This window comes from Megalops cyprinoides, chromosome 17, assembly GCF_013368585.1.
Source record: "Megalops cyprinoides isolate fMegCyp1 chromosome 17, fMegCyp1.pri, whole genome shotgun sequence".
NCBI lineage: Eukaryota > Metazoa > Chordata > Actinopteri > Elopiformes > Megalopidae > Megalops > Megalops cyprinoides.
The window spans coordinates 20,883,150-20,898,579 of NC_050599.1; the positions used below are offsets into that span (position 1 = coordinate 20,883,150).

Here is a 15,430-nt window from a genome sequence, read left to right on the forward strand (position 1 = left end):
GTTCTTTTTCTTCTTCTTTTGCTTCTCCTGCTTCCTCTTCTCCTCTTTCTCTGCCTCCTTTTTTTCCCTCTGCGTCTTCTCCGCTGCCAGCCATTCGTTTCCCCTCCCGCGCGCGGCTGATGGGAAGGAAGGATGTGCTCCCTCAGACAAAGCCCTGCACATCAGCAGATAGAGATAGCGCATCGCGGGCCACGCGCCTATCAGCAGGGGGACGCCGCAGAAAAATGACCTGAATCATTCAGATTGGCATCTGAGAGCACACGGCGCGGGTTGTCAAACTCCAGTGGCCCGGCGCAGCGGGCCCCTTATCGTCCCAGGATCAGCCCGGTACAGCGGGGCTGCTGGCTTACGCATCTCTGCAGGCAGCACGGGGCGGCCTCAGTACAGCTGCACCCTGAGTGTGTCACACTGCTACCAATCTGTTACACGGATACGAGCATGTGGACAGAACAGGCAACCTTCAGTGCTAAATTTCTGTGATGTACAGTTAATTATGAGGGAAAAAAAAACACTATTGGCTACAAATATAACACAAATACAAATCTCAGCACATACAGGCATTTATGATAAGGTACTGAAGATTTTTATTTTGTATTCATGGCAGTGGAGTGAGTTTTTAATAGCAGTACAGGCCGTAGCTCACTGTATGAAATTAGCAGTATGCAGGTTTTGTATTTCTCTGACTGGTCTGAGGCAGGACTTTTACAATGAAACCAGACAGGAAGAAAATTCTTTAAAAGTTTTAAAATGTGCAGTTGTCTGCAGGGAGATGTGAGAGGTGTTCCTTTAACCAAAGTGTAGGCTGCCTCTGGCGCTCGGGCTCGAACACCGAGGCATCTCGCCCGGTACATTAGAGACATTTTTATGGGCCGCCGTCCCATTGTATAAATGTGTTTTTGCCATTATCACATTGATTGCATGTAATCAGAGGTGTTATTCTGCAGCCGTTTATCGACAATGAAGTGAATTACTACTTTCCAGCCTGGCAATGTTATAGCAATTGATCTCCTCTCGCTGGCGGAAGAGGATTTAGATGTCCTGGGTATTTTTAGACACAGACACAACTGCAATCATTCCCCAATGCAGTGTGTGAATGCCAGTGTAATGTAATACAGACGGTCAAAGGGGGTCCTCTCTGACACCGTGGAATTCAAGACAGAGGTTGATGGTCACTGGCTGAAAAAAAGTTTCCTGCCAGGATCCTTATGTTGGTATTTTATATGTATAAACTACAGATATATACCAGTAGTTAAATATAAAGGTTTTTTTTTAATAGAGCAGCATAGTATGTTCTTTACATAATGTCAGACGTCAGACTTTATAATTGTAATAAATTGTCAGATGAAAAGAACCCGTTCGTAATGAAATGAAAAACACAACTGAGACTATATTGAGACTGTATTAAGACGTACTTTTTAAAATTCTGGGTTTAATAATTTCCATTTTTATGATGGATAAAATAACACAAACAACTGTTAATAAGCTGCCAGCAGTTCTCCAGTATGTCACTGACAGTGTATAATTTATTTTCTGAAGGTAATTTTCTCCTCTTCAGTGTGTCTGCAGCTACTGTCTCCTCTGCGGCCCGTTTTTAGAATTGGCACCATGCTAGCACATCTCTAAAGCCCGGCGATCTGTTTGTCCACAGCATCTCTGTCGTCTCAGAGTGCAAAGAAAAAAAGAAAAGACAGAGCAAATCCTTCCTAAAGACATTTCCCCACGGTAGCTGCTCCTTAATTCAATGATTGCGTGTTTGGCGACGTTGTTGTCACAGCACTGAATCAGTCAAACAAGCTAATGGCACCTTGTCATCACCAAGTGGCTCTGTTTTTCCGGAACGGTTTTCCTCTTGATTTGCGATGCCACGCTCCAGCAAATAGAAAACAATAGGCGGGGAGGAGCAAGATAAAAAAAAAAGACAAGAAGGCACGGTTCGAAATTTGATTGCTCCGTCCTTTGAGAGCAAACCTTTATCAAAAGGCAATTTGATCAATGTGCTGGGCATTCAATGTGCGAGGAAGACACTCTTTTGTCTTGTTTAAAGAGGCTTGTCTGCTTTCACGCCTTACTCGGCGAAGAGCAGCGCTGGCTTACAGTGAGTCGTATCTAGGACAGTAATATTTCGCTCTATTACAGGGCTGTGTGTCAAATTCGGAATAACCCCTGACAGGATGTCTACCTGTGGTCTGTTGTTGTATGAGGGTGTCCCAATTCTCCAAGCGCCCGATTTTCAGACAGTTCAGGAGCAGGCATTGTTCAGCTGGAGACAAACACTTACAGTTACAAAGGAGGAAGAGGAAAAAAGCTCATTTTTGTCACAGAGACGTAAAGGTTTTCACTGTTTTTTAAGGCTCATGCCTGTCTCTGCCTCAGTCTTCCTTTTCTCCTGCCTTTCAAAGTATCATCCCCCTGGACAGCTGCCCATTAATATGTCACAGACAGGAGTGATTCATGCACGTATGTTTTAAAGCACCTCACTTCACTCTCACAGACTAATTGAGGCCATTTTCCCTTCCTGTTCAACAAGAGGAAATAAATAAGCAGGGCTTTTTTTAAACGGTAAAGACATGCGGGCCTGTACAGATACTACTGCTCTGAAATGGCCAGCATGCCTTAGCTATCGTCAGCAAGTGCTAATCAGCACCGTGACCGGCAAATAATAATATTGATTGATGCAGTAAAGGGAAGCAGCATCCTGACATCAGAGTGTAGACCGTGGAAGGTGAATTACAATATTGGGCACCAGAATTCTTTTTTCCATTCAAGACAGACATCATCTTTACCTTAAATAACGCAACTGACCCATTTTGTATTGGAATTTTTTTTTTCCTTTTTCCCCCAGTTGAATAGTGTTTCTTACATAAACCTTAACCAAATTACTTAGGCTTTTCAAGCAGATTCTATTTTAATGGCGCACCAAGGAATTGCAGCTGCCCCACATGGCAAAAACAGATAAAATCATTATCTCTCAAAAAAAGTCTCTTTCCTGTCGGAATGGCTTTCTTTTCATTGAATTATAGGCCCTTGGAATTCCATTCGTCTTACAGTTAATGTGAGTTTTACTGCCCCTAATTTTAGATTCAAGTGTGTCTTAGAATAAAAACCCACCATCTGACAATTGAATTTATAGATAGTTGTGAACATTGCAAGCTGGTATTAATAGAGTCATAGAATTTAAAAGACCCCGGGAAGAGACAGAGGAGAGGGAGAGAGAGGCAGAGACTGCTTAGAGAGTTCTACACCTGAAGCAACCCTTGCACCAAGCATTGCCATTTCACTTTCCTTTAATGTTGTAGACATAAAATTATAACCAGGAAGCACAGTCCTCTGTCTAATACAGTGTCATGAAGGTAGTGTTCCCCAAACTAAACAAGAGCAGGGCCTAATGAAATATACCCTCGTGTATGCTCATGCATGTAACATTTTTAATGTTTTCTGAATATACAGTGCATATAAACTGTTTTTCCACATGAATTGAGCCCCCGTGCCCCCCAGTCCCCCTCACAAGTCACCAAGGGAATCACCAGTTGATATAGTGTTTTGGTGGCACATCTTATTTGGGTTCAGCTTCTCTAATCTTTAGACCATTAATGTAAAACGCACCCAGCGTATTAACAATCAAAAATAATTTTCACACATTGCAACTATACAGAATACGAAAGTTTGGGTAATGTGTAGGTTATTATCCTGCTGTCCCCGCAGACACCTTCCAGGGTCACGTAGTATTGGTATGCACCTAACGAGCCGTTTTCATTGAACCTCATCTGAACTTATGAGGCGGCAGAGTTCTTTGAAAAGAGCTTCCTGCCTGCCTTGTTACCTTCCTCCAACCTTGTTTACAGTACCACATGTAAAATCACTACCTTTTTAGTGGTCTCAGCAAGAAAATGGCTGCTTTATATGGAGAGCCTTTTGTGCGGTCATGTGGACTATGATAATTTGCTCTCTTTCAACAGTTTTAAATCTCTTGCACACGCTGTAGTGCGTGTCTGTTTGAAAGCTTGAGTCAGTTGTAATAAAGTGAGTAATACTAAGAGGCAGCACGAGCTTTGCGATGACAATGACGTTGATCATGTTGTTGTGCGTTGTTCTGGGGGATGGGCTGGGGGCATGTGATCGCTATAACCAAGCACCGCACATTATCATCACAATGTAATTACAATTACAGGGAAGCAGACAGAAAGAGTTGTTCTGATTGAACTCCGAACAAACAACAGTTGTTCTTCTGTTACACCTCTGTGTGGGGAAAAAAACCTCTGTTGACAGGGGAGAAGCTGAATTGGCTCTTGCTGCAGTGAGTTTTCTAGGGCAAGCGAGAAACACTGTTTCTGTTACCTACAGTTGTGGGTAAAAGGCTCCAGGTTTCTGGGCTTGGCTGTGGAAGGCGTCGCACCATGTTTGTCTGCGAGAGCCTAATGTTGACTGGCTGTCTGGTACCATGATGAAGCTGAGCCCTGGCCCCTATGCTGATTGCTTTCATGTAGAACAAGTCGATATTGACAAGCGGATGAGTGATGACTGGAATCCCTGCCTCGCGCCTCCATTTTTCTCAGAGTCCTTTGAGATACCTGCTGTTTCCTCTGTGGACACAGCAAAGCAACCATACTTCGTTCACTTTATTCAGTTATTGTTTGACTTGAGTTATTTACATGGAGAACAAAATGTGTTTCTTTGTCATTAGCTGTGAACATGTGAATTTGTTTCTTCACACATCTAATTGCTTTGCTTCAATTAAGAGGAATGTGCTATTGAATTGAATAATAGGAGCACGAGTGCAATAAGGATAATATTAAGTTAAGTCAGTCACTTTGTGCAGATGTTTGTAAATCGAGTTTTTCCTCTGGTTGTGTCATCCTCTATCTTGTAGCTGCACACCCTCATAGAAATAGCGCCTCTCAGACACTTTAGTGAGACCCCAGGGACAGAAGCAGAGTGGCTTTTTATCTGTCAAGAAGTATATGGCTGGCTGGCATGCTTCTTCCTCACAGAGAAAGGGCATCAGCATGCAGGAAAACTATCTCTATCTTTTTTTTTTTTAGCCCCTGTCTTTCTTATGCTTTGAAGTTAGGAACGCACTTTCTGTTCATGAATCCACGGAAGGAGTGTCTCGGTTACTTTTCTTTCTTTTTTTGTTTTTGGTTGGGGGGTGGGGGGGGGGCACAGACTGAGCATTGCAGGGGAGTCTCTGACAGAGGCCTGCATTTTGTTCTGTTTGTGTTTTGGTCTGCGCAGGGGAACAGCCACCTACTCCCGCTTACTCCCAATCTGCTTAGAGCAGAACGTCTGCCCGGACACAGGGAAGGCTGTGGGTTTCAGGGCCGCTGTGCCTGGCACTCGGTGTTAGGGATGTCCGTGGGGTTAATGGCGCGGTGAGGGTCTGGTGCCTCGTCCAGCAAGCATACTCGCGCGTCACGCTTCTCCGTGCCACGGGGATAAGCTCTGACCCCGTGAGCCATCCAGACCTGGATAAGGCTCTCCTGAAGCACTGACAGCTTTGGATCACATTTGTTGTCATTGAAGAGTCCTGAAGGACCTGACGTAGGTGCAGACAGGGAGAGGTGTGTGAGCTGATACATCGCACGGTGGGCATTGGCTTATAGATCATGACATTGGTCAGGATTGTGCTTTGAAGCATTGTTCACCATAGTGCTTTCATAGTGTTGGGAGAAGTTGGAAGGCTCACAGGCAGTTTTAATGCTGCTATATTACTTGGTTACACCAATACGAACTTGAAACTGTGAACTACCTGTAGAATAAGGTAACAAATTGTTGTCGGAGACACCAGAACAGTAGGGTTTGACTTTGAGATGCTCACAGTGGTAAGTCTGTATTATGCTTTTGAGGTGCTGTTTTTCTTACCATAATGTGCTCCGCACCCTCTCTGTCTTCCCAGGCTCCTTTGCAGAATGTCAAGCAAGGACCGCCACATTGAGTCCAACTGCCCCTCCTACATCAAGACGGAACCCTCCAGCCCCGCCTCCCTCGCCGACAGCATCAACCACCACAGCCCCGGCGGCTCGTCGGATGCCAGCGGCAGCTACAGCTCCACCATGAACGGGCACCAGAACGGGCTGGACTCCCCAACGCTCTACGGCCCCGCGGCGGGGCTGGGCCCCAACGGCGCCGCCTCCAAGCGCTACGAGGACTGCTCCAGCACCATCGGCGAGGACTCGCAGATCAAGTGCGAGTACATGCTCAACTCCATGCCCAAGCGCCTGTGCCTCGTCTGCGGGGACATCGCCTCTGGCTACCACTATGGCGTGGCCTCCTGTGAAGCCTGCAAGGCCTTCTTCAAGAGGACCATCCAAGGTTGGCCTGCGATCACTTCCCGGGATCACGCATGCTTTACCAGACCCCTGTCCCTGCAGTCGGAAATCAGTTTGTACAAACTAGGATCTCAGAGGCATGACATATCTCTGGAATCAGTTATTAAATAGATATTAAACATGTTGTAAAGAGGTAATAAACTGCCAAATGGACCGTGTTTGAGAATACTTATATTTGATTTCTTTACAAGTGTAGGGTTCAATTCCTGGTGCGAAAACAACTAATATTATTAACAGCTTACTTATAGCTTGGTGCTTAATATTTCAAAAGTTATAATGATTATTCTCATGTCATGACAGTAGTATTTGGCATTTTTAAAGTACAATACATAGGGTAGGTGGAATTCTTACTCTCATTAAAAATAGCTTTTTATACTTTTCATATCTTTATATTAGATTATCATAAATTATAAGCAAGAAAGAAAGAGAAAGCCACTATGTGCTAAACAAGGTTGCAAAACATTAGATTTGGTCGAGACTGAAGCCAGCCTGTGATAATTATAGGGCGACATATTGTTATGTGTCACCCCATTAGTCAATAAGATTTTGGTTAATAAGAAAAAGCTGGATGTTTGTTGACCTCCAGCTCGGGAGAGCTTGTTTGTTGGGAGGCAGGGAGGTTAGGGGGGTGGAGCCGTGAGGTTCAGGTGATGGTCCCCGGCACTGCCCTCCCTCTCACCCATGGTGTTTGGAACTGGGCACGGGGGTAAGGGGATGTGGGGAGGAGGAGGGGGTTGTGGGTACGGGAGGGGTCTCTCTGAGATGCTGGCAGCTGGTGGTCCGGTGGCCCCACTCCAGTGCCACCTGACATCCTGCATCTGTCACCCCCCGAACCATGAGGCACAGGCCCCTGCCGCAGTAGAGCGACAGAGAACACAGGCATGCCACTGTTAGACAGAGACAACATGTTTCAGATCCTGTAAATTCTTTAAAAAAATGGCAGAGTAAACAATGGAAACTATGCCAATATTATTACAGTCACTTTTCCCAAATTGAGGAAACTGCAATTGTATTTTGTATCCTGTTTTGGAGAGCATAATATCTGGCGTAATATACGATGGAACATCCCACGAGGTTAAATCTGGCAAGCCCCCCCCCCCCAATGTTAATCGCCCATCACTTCAGAATGTGCCCCGCGCCACACAAAGACATCAGGCCATCCTAATGTGGAGACCCTAATGACTCGTGGAGATTACCTCGCTAATGAACATTGGACCCCTGCTTAACGGACATGGCTTACTTTAAATATTGTTTCCTGTTGAATTAGCGGCCCTGAGCATTTAGTCTCCCCGCGTTTGCGCTAATCTGCTTTTTAATGAGGAAACATCAGTTCGCAGAACAGAAGTCAATATAAATCAGTGTTTACAAAGTCTGATTAAGTCTGAAATATTTCATCGGCAGCGCGGGTCCCATGCGGGCCTGTGTGTTAATTGCGTGGGCCTGAGTGCTTTGCACGGAGTGTCTTGAAAGCCCAAGGAGAAATATTGGCACCACCAAAGACAATTTATGCATCGGAAGTGAGGCCCTCCCCCTCCCCCTGGTCCCCCTCCACACCCCTCTCCTCAGAGACATGTAAACCGAAAATGCATTTACATGGAAATACTAATGCCCCTCAGTCTGCTAGGCTTCATCGTGTGACGAACTTCGTCCTCCCTTCTAAACCAGGACCTCGACCCTTAATCTCCCTGCTTATCTACTTATACAATATGTATTTCCAGGAAACCAGAAACATGCATGTGAGTGCAGCAGGGCTGCATATTTCCTAAAAATATCCACATGGAATCAGTGGAGAAATAATCACCTTTTCTTTTTAACAGCTAACAGCCACAGGCTTGTAATGTGGTAATGACGGATTTGTGAAGGCCATGATTCAGTTCGATTCAGAGTTTCAGTTTGCCTCAGAGTTTCAGTTTGCGTGCTTGCATGCCTTTGCCGAGTGTGCCCGGCTTCCTCTTGCCTAGCTTTAGAGCTGAAACATTTCATGAAGCTGTTTAATGTGATCACCTTGGCCAATTTCTATGCCAGGAGATTGCAGCAGGGTTAAGCCACCTTTAGGGCTGAGGTTATATGCTGTAAACCCAAGCTGGCATGAGCTAGTGAGTGACTCACATGCTCCAAGCAAGAACTGAGACTAGGTTAGGGTCCATGTGGTAAGGGCTCCTCTAGATAGGCTCCTGGCCACCAAATTTATATTAGAAATGGAGCTGCCTGCAGAATTTTTGGTTTTTACGTCTAAATAGGAAGTGATAGATTGGAGTCTGATAACTAACCCCCCCCCCCCCCCCCCATCCTGCAATGACTCCTTAGGACTCAGAACCCCAGCCGTGGAGTTAAATGAACTGGTCAAAATTCACATTTTCTTTGCATGAAAATGAAAAGATAAAGGTGTTGGAGCCTCGTATGGGAGGTGGGGAATAAAACCATAGGTCATGCCCTATATTACAACAGATGTCTCTATATACCCTAATCTCCCTCCCTCTCTACATATACAATATGTTTCTCCTTTCCTGGAAATTTGAAACATGTATGTAAGCATGTGCATGTTTTCTATACAGAGAAATAATAATCTGCTTTCTCTCCATACCGCTGTTAACAACAGACCTGAAATGTGTGACTTACAGGGGAGTCATGGCACGGGTTAATCTTAACCCTAAATTTGAATTGATTTGTCTGCTTTGATTCTTTCTGTACGGTACAGCCCCGGCAGTGTCTAAGCCAGGGGAGCTAAAGTGCGTGATGCCACCGTAATGCGATCACTTTGCCCCGGTCAATCTGCAAGCGGAGGGATCACACCGGGGTTAAGTCACCTTTAGGGCCAGACGTATGCAGTGTAAGCTGACTGGTCAGCCCAGCTTGACATGATTGTGTCACGCATCATGCATGACCTTCTGCCGTGTAGGATGTGGTGTGAGGGTGGACCGGACTGAGATGGGACTGTGGAATTGTGGAGCAAGCCACTGACAAACTCCATGGCTCCTCTTTGGTCCTCTACATATACTTGTTATAGTTGTGTCTAATGTCAATGACTCACGCTGTCCTTTAATGATCCCTTCATACAATTATTTTTAAGAGCTTTTACTTGGTTTGCATGAAGGTCTCAAATCCAGCATGGCACCCTAAATGAGAATGGGAACATACTGGGTCCAATATTTCAAACCAGAATTTGTGAATTTAGGTCTTGATGTTTTAATTTTTTCAACATTTTTGTTCCAGTACAGCAGGTATTTCAGATAAAAAAAGGTAATTTCCAACCCAATTCCATCTGTTCTTGTTAGACGCAAAAACTCAGCGATACTCTAGGGCTAGAACCAGTACTCTAAACAAGCACATAAATCTTAGCTTAATTGCTGAACATTTCTCCTTACCTGACTTGCTTGCTTCATTCCACTACATCTAAGTGCACTTCTTGCTGTTACTTACTTCTCTCTCCTAGTAACTGTCTATGTGCCCCCCCAAGATGGTGATTAGACATTCTCTGTTCCTTCTCTTCACATGCCTGGCAACAGGAAACATAGAGTACAGCTGCCCGGCCACCAACGAGTGCGAGATCACCAAGCGCCGCCGCAAGTCCTGCCAGGCCTGCCGCTTCATGAAGTGTCTAACCGTGGGCATGATGCGAGAAGGTAAGCCTCACAGCCCCCCCCCCCCCCCCACCTCTTCCCATTGTATTATCCATTGCTCCTCCAGGAGACAGCAGAAACAGAACAGGCAGAATTCTGGGACAGCGTCTGTGTCGGAAGTTACCAACACCCGCGGGTTTCACCAACCAGCTCAGCCGTGTTTGTGCCGTACTACTGCCACCACAATTTGGCGGTCTGAGTGAGGCCATCTACTACCACTGACCCCAGTACAGCTTCAAGTTTGAACTTTTAAGATACACCTACTTAAAAACCTACATTTTTTAATAAAAAAATTAATGAGATCATTTGTCTAGGTAGTGTGTATCCTCACTAGCTTGTGATGGAGGAAAAAAAACTCTCATGATGATTGTGTGCAGATCCAGCAAACAGCATTGGATATGAAAGGTTTGTTTTCTAATGTCAGCTAATAATATTGGGTGGACAACATGCAGTTACCTAGCTAGAAGTAAGCTTTCTGATTACAGTAACGGAACAATGGAACAAACATCCATATTTCCCATACAACACCTTGGCTTGAGGCGAACACACTATCTTATCTCAGGTTGGCTAGCCTGCTGTCAGTCTGGATCATTTTGCTGTGGAAACACACACACAGCTTCCTACAGTTGTGGCTGACCCACAGCAGCTCAGTGGAAATGCGGCTTACCGTTCAAGGACTTCCTGTGGCCACGATCCACTGAGTCAGTCGGATGCCAGTTTCCCACAGCCTCCTGGGTACATGGCTGTGATCAAACAAAGGAGACTGACTCACAGTTAAAGCTGAGTTCAGAGGGGGTAAACGGCTGGCCTGGCGTTCTCTGGGATATAGGAAACTGTGTGTTCAGTTCTTTTGTATATCAGTAGAGTTACCACCAAAGTCCTGGTGTCACACAGAGATTTAATCTTGCAGCCATATGGTATTCTAAGAGAGTGGAACCTGTCTGTCCACGTTACCACACTGTATTGCCACTACGGCGTTGTGCTTGTGGTGACTCCGCGTGGTACCATGTCTGCGTGACAGCACACCATTGCCGTGGAAACGCAGGTGTATTTCCCTTCACGGCAGGTTGCATCATGACTCTGAGCAGCACATGAATAGTGGGAAGGAGCCATATCATGTCCCGTTGGACAGGGCATGGAGACGATGGCAGAAAGTGCCTCAGAAGGTGCCGGTTCAGAGCGAGAATGACAGCACTCGGCATCTCTTGAGCGCGGGATAGGGGCAGAAGGCCAGCCCAGCACCCTGTGTGCACCCTGTTCTCCCCCTTCCTCTCTTCTAGGGTCTTTCAGGTAGAGCAGAGCACAATATCCGCATAAAACTGGCCCTCCAGCAAAGCAGCTGGATACAGGCCTCGCCGATCAGGTCAGATTAAATGAAAACAACACAGCTGGATACAAATAGCAAACAAACCACCCTGAAGCACAGGTCTCTGGTGTGTGCGTGAGTTTGTGTGCGTGTGTGTGTGTGTGTGTGTGTGTGTGTGTATGTGTGTGTGTGTACATGTGTGTGTGTGTGTGTATGAGTGGGTGTGATTCACACACACATACATTTAGTGCAGCACACATAGTTTGCAGGAGCAGGGTGTTTGAGGCTCCTGTGTGGTGAAATTTACCCATGGTCCCCTGCAGCATGACAGATGTGTAATTGATAAAGAGCGCCGAGTTTGGTTAAGGTCTGAGGGATGCTGCGTGGTGTTTGCCATGGCATCTTTTCCCCTGAGCTCCCAGACAAATAGCGGCCTTTTGTTCTCGCTTCTAACCACCCATACACACATACATCAAAATGGCACAGCCATTTGTCGCAAAGTGCTTGAATTTAATACAGAGGTCCTGCTCTACATTTGAATAAGGGTCATTTGGTAAATTGATTCATCCATTTTCCTCATTTTTCGAACACCCACAATCTCTCAAAAACGGTACGCTCGCGCTAAAATAGTTTCACCTCTTGGCTGGAATGGGTGAATTATTTATATCCATCTTTGTTGTTGCAGTGCAAGAGGTTACAATACACAGGGGTCACATTCTCTGGATTGCTCTTGCAATGTACTGTATTTTATACATAGTTCATGCTTAAAAGACAGTGTTAGCAGTCAGTGTTGTGGTTAAATGTTGTAGAGAAATGATTTGAGTGAGTTGCTGAGGGTTTACCTGGGTGGTCAGTGGCAGGCCTGCTAAGGGACTGACACATTTTTTGGTGGGACACCCATGGGATGCTGCTCACCCCAAGTTGTGTGACATCACTGTGAATATGTTAGAATATCTGCAAGCACACCCTCCCCACAGCGAACTCCTCTCTGTCACATAACCTGCAGCAAAGCCTGAGCTCCTCTGCCAACTGGCTGCCTCAAATCCCTCCGGACTCTGTGCCCGGTTATCCCCCAAAAATGCCACGGGCTCTGGGCCATTCAGACTGATCATCTGCGGGGGAGGGACGGGGAAATCAAGGTCACGCACCCACTCCAGTACACACGCTGGCCAAAAAACTGCGATCTTTTGATCTCACTCCCACCAAAAGTACTGTAAACACACACTCACACACACACACACACTCACATAAGCACACATGTAAACACATGGTCACACACACACACAAGCACACACGTTATTGTTTATTCACTTTCTCACACAAACGCAGGCATACCTGCACTGTGAAACTATCACACACATGCAGATGCAAATGGCATTTGAAAAAATGCGTTTTCCGATCCTCACACCGCCAGCGGTACGGTTCCTGACCTCGGGGAGGGGGGGGGACACTTCGAGTCCCCGTACCTCAAGCCACCCGAGCGTAAAATTGCACTCGGCGACAGGGGCCGGGGTGTGAGCTAGCCCGAGGGCCGGAACCTCTCGGCTGGGGAAGCACGCGTCTGACACACATTCACTGGGGGATGCCTGTCTTGGCCAGCGTCTGCACGAGGCAGGGCCACAGAGACCAGCAGCCGAGGAGCAGGAGCAGCCAGCTGCAGGGAGGTGTACCTTAGCACACCTCTCAGGTGAGTTCGCTGGATCAGCGCTGATACTGTGAAGGTCCGTGGTCCCTCCTGTCTGCGTTATGAACGCTTTTCATGGTGATGTCAGAGCTCACAATCCCAGGTCGTTCTTTCTGTTCCTCCCCTCCTCCTGTTTGTGTTGTGATTTCCACTGTATAAGTCAACACATCATTGTTGTTATTATAATTATAATTATGATTTTCAACCTCTCGGTTGCTTAATCCCTTAATGCATAGAAGTCTCCCCAGGTTCTAACTTAAGAAGTAATGTGATGTGAACAGTGGATTCTCACACAGTCTACTCATGCTAGTAACTTTAGAGACGGGGGAGGGGCTAGGTAGACCCTGTCAGCCTCATGTCAGTGGGATGCGCTTACAAATATGTACAGCCTAACTCCTGGAGTAGGCAATTAAAGTGTCCCAATTACTGAGGCCTGTGTAGAACTGGCTGTCCTAATGAAGCAGAAGTTTAGATTCTGACAGCAGAGGTGCGCAAATTTGGACTGCCTCTCTGGGGGGACACAGCAGTGAGACTTCCCCCCTGTCTAACTGGGCTGATGCATGCAAGGATTTCTCTCTGTTTCTCTCCGTCTGTTTTTCTCTCTCTCTCTCCCTCTCTCTCTGTCTCTAAGTCTGTCTGTCTTCATGTCTTTGTTTCTCTCTCTCTTATGCACATATTCAGGCACACACGCACACACACATTTGTGTACACATGCACACACTCGCACACACATATACAGAACACACACTTACACATGCACACACACATGTATGCGCATACGCATATCCACACATGCACCTAGGTACACGCACGCTCACACAGGCACACACACGTGCGTATTCGCACCTGCATATACACACACACACACACACACACACACACACACACGCACACACAGGCACGCTGCGCTCTCTCTCCCCTGCCCACAGCCCTGGCTCCCTTTCCCCACTCTCTCTCTGACGAAGAGCATAAATCATGCAGCTGTCAGCGCTGAGGGTCTGCTGGACTCTGCAGCATTCTGCTCCTCCTGTAAGGCAGACATGCGCGGCGAGCAGTGCAGCGGCCCAGCAGACAGACGGGCTCTCCGCTGCTCACCCCACCCTGCCTCCGTCTCTTGGACTGGAGGGCCACCGTCTTCCCCCACTCTCAGGGGGGCGTCATCATTACCCAGAATCCTTTTTTTTTCCCTTTGTGTCCTACTTTATTCCCCGAAAGGTGTGCCTCTCATTAAGCAGGCGAGTACTCAGCAAGCGCATAGTAACTGCATAGCTAGCTACTATGCAAATAGACACTTGCATTGCAGGTACAGCAGTGCAAATACATGCAGTTGTTGGGGTCAGCGTAATGTTAGCATTGTTATTAAAGGAAGGGAAATGGATGGGATACAACAACAACACACAGCTATATCAAAGCCAGTTTATTTTATGGTGGTGGTGGTGTTTCTTTATGCTATCATTTATTTACAGTATGAATGGAGTGGAAGTGTAGTTCATAAGTTCCTTGGAATTGTTACAGAGCAGTGGAACAAAGAATCCTATGTATATTGAAACATGGTAGAGAGGTCAGAGATTCCTATGGTGCAGGAATGACTCCAAACACATAATCAAATAGATCCAATGTTAGTTGTGCCCTGGCTCTCAGTAGATGTGGACAGAGCAGTCAGAGGCTTTATTGGTTCACCCTTTATGCTGATGCACATTTACCTAGGGTGTCACAATGGAAAAAAAAATTATTAAATTATTACTGTACTGTATTTTTCTGCCAGCCAGGTGCTTCTATCCAGGTCGGCCCCATCAGGATCTGAACTACAATAATTTTGTCAGAGTTCAGCACCCCAACTATTATGCCAGCCTGCATTCCAAATGTTCAATGCCCAGTATGGGACTGTATGCCCAGTATGGGATTACACTGCAATGCATTGTGGGTGTCTTATCAGCCTCAGCGCAGTGCCTCTTGGCTCAGTCCCTGAGGCAGAGAAGGCCCCCCTCTCTCTCTACAGTGCCTGTTGTCGAGCTCACTTCTGCAGGAGTTTCTCCATCAGATTCTGTAGGCTAACAAGATTGTTGCTGTATCAGTGTACAGTGTGATGGAGCACAGTCGGCTGTTTGTCTTCAGAAAGTGGCTTTTTTTTCCCCTCCGTGACAGAGTGTGTACGGCAGACATCACAGTTGCCAGTTGCCAGTTGTCGCCAGGACATTTGAATACAGTGACAGCCCCCATTATCATGTCGTAAAATGACTGGCATCCCCCACTGACTGTTCCCCTCAAATGAAACTGCCAATCAGCTCTCTCAGAAAAAGATAGCAGCTCAGATGTCTTCCTCTGACACTCTCTGCTGTAGTCTAGAAAAACAGTAGTCTGTAGTCTGTAGTCTGTAGTCTAGACATATCCCAGCATACATGCTGGAATGACAATCGAATAATATTTATAGAGACATCGCACAGTTTAAAGAGATTATCTTTCCATACATGATATGAAACCACTTTAAAACAGT

General features: G+C 46.2%; 1 protein-coding gene across 4 annotated transcripts in view; it reads left to right on the plus strand.

Annotated features, from left to right (window-relative positions):
* LOC118792087 (estrogen-related receptor gamma) overlaps positions 1–15,430 on the plus strand; it is a 152,817-nt gene that overhangs the window by 92,805 nt on the left and 44,582 nt on the right. For all 4 annotated transcript variants that reach the window (XM_036549793.1, XM_036549794.1, XM_036549791.1 and 1 more), the window contains 2 exons: positions 5,894–6,309; positions 9,833–9,949. In XM_036549793.1, coding sequence (XP_036405686.1) covers positions 5,907–6,309; positions 9,833–9,949 — 520 coding nt within the window. In that variant the 5' untranslated portion in view covers positions 5,894–5,906. The remainder of the gene's footprint in view (positions 1–5,893; positions 6,310–9,832; positions 9,950–15,430) is intronic.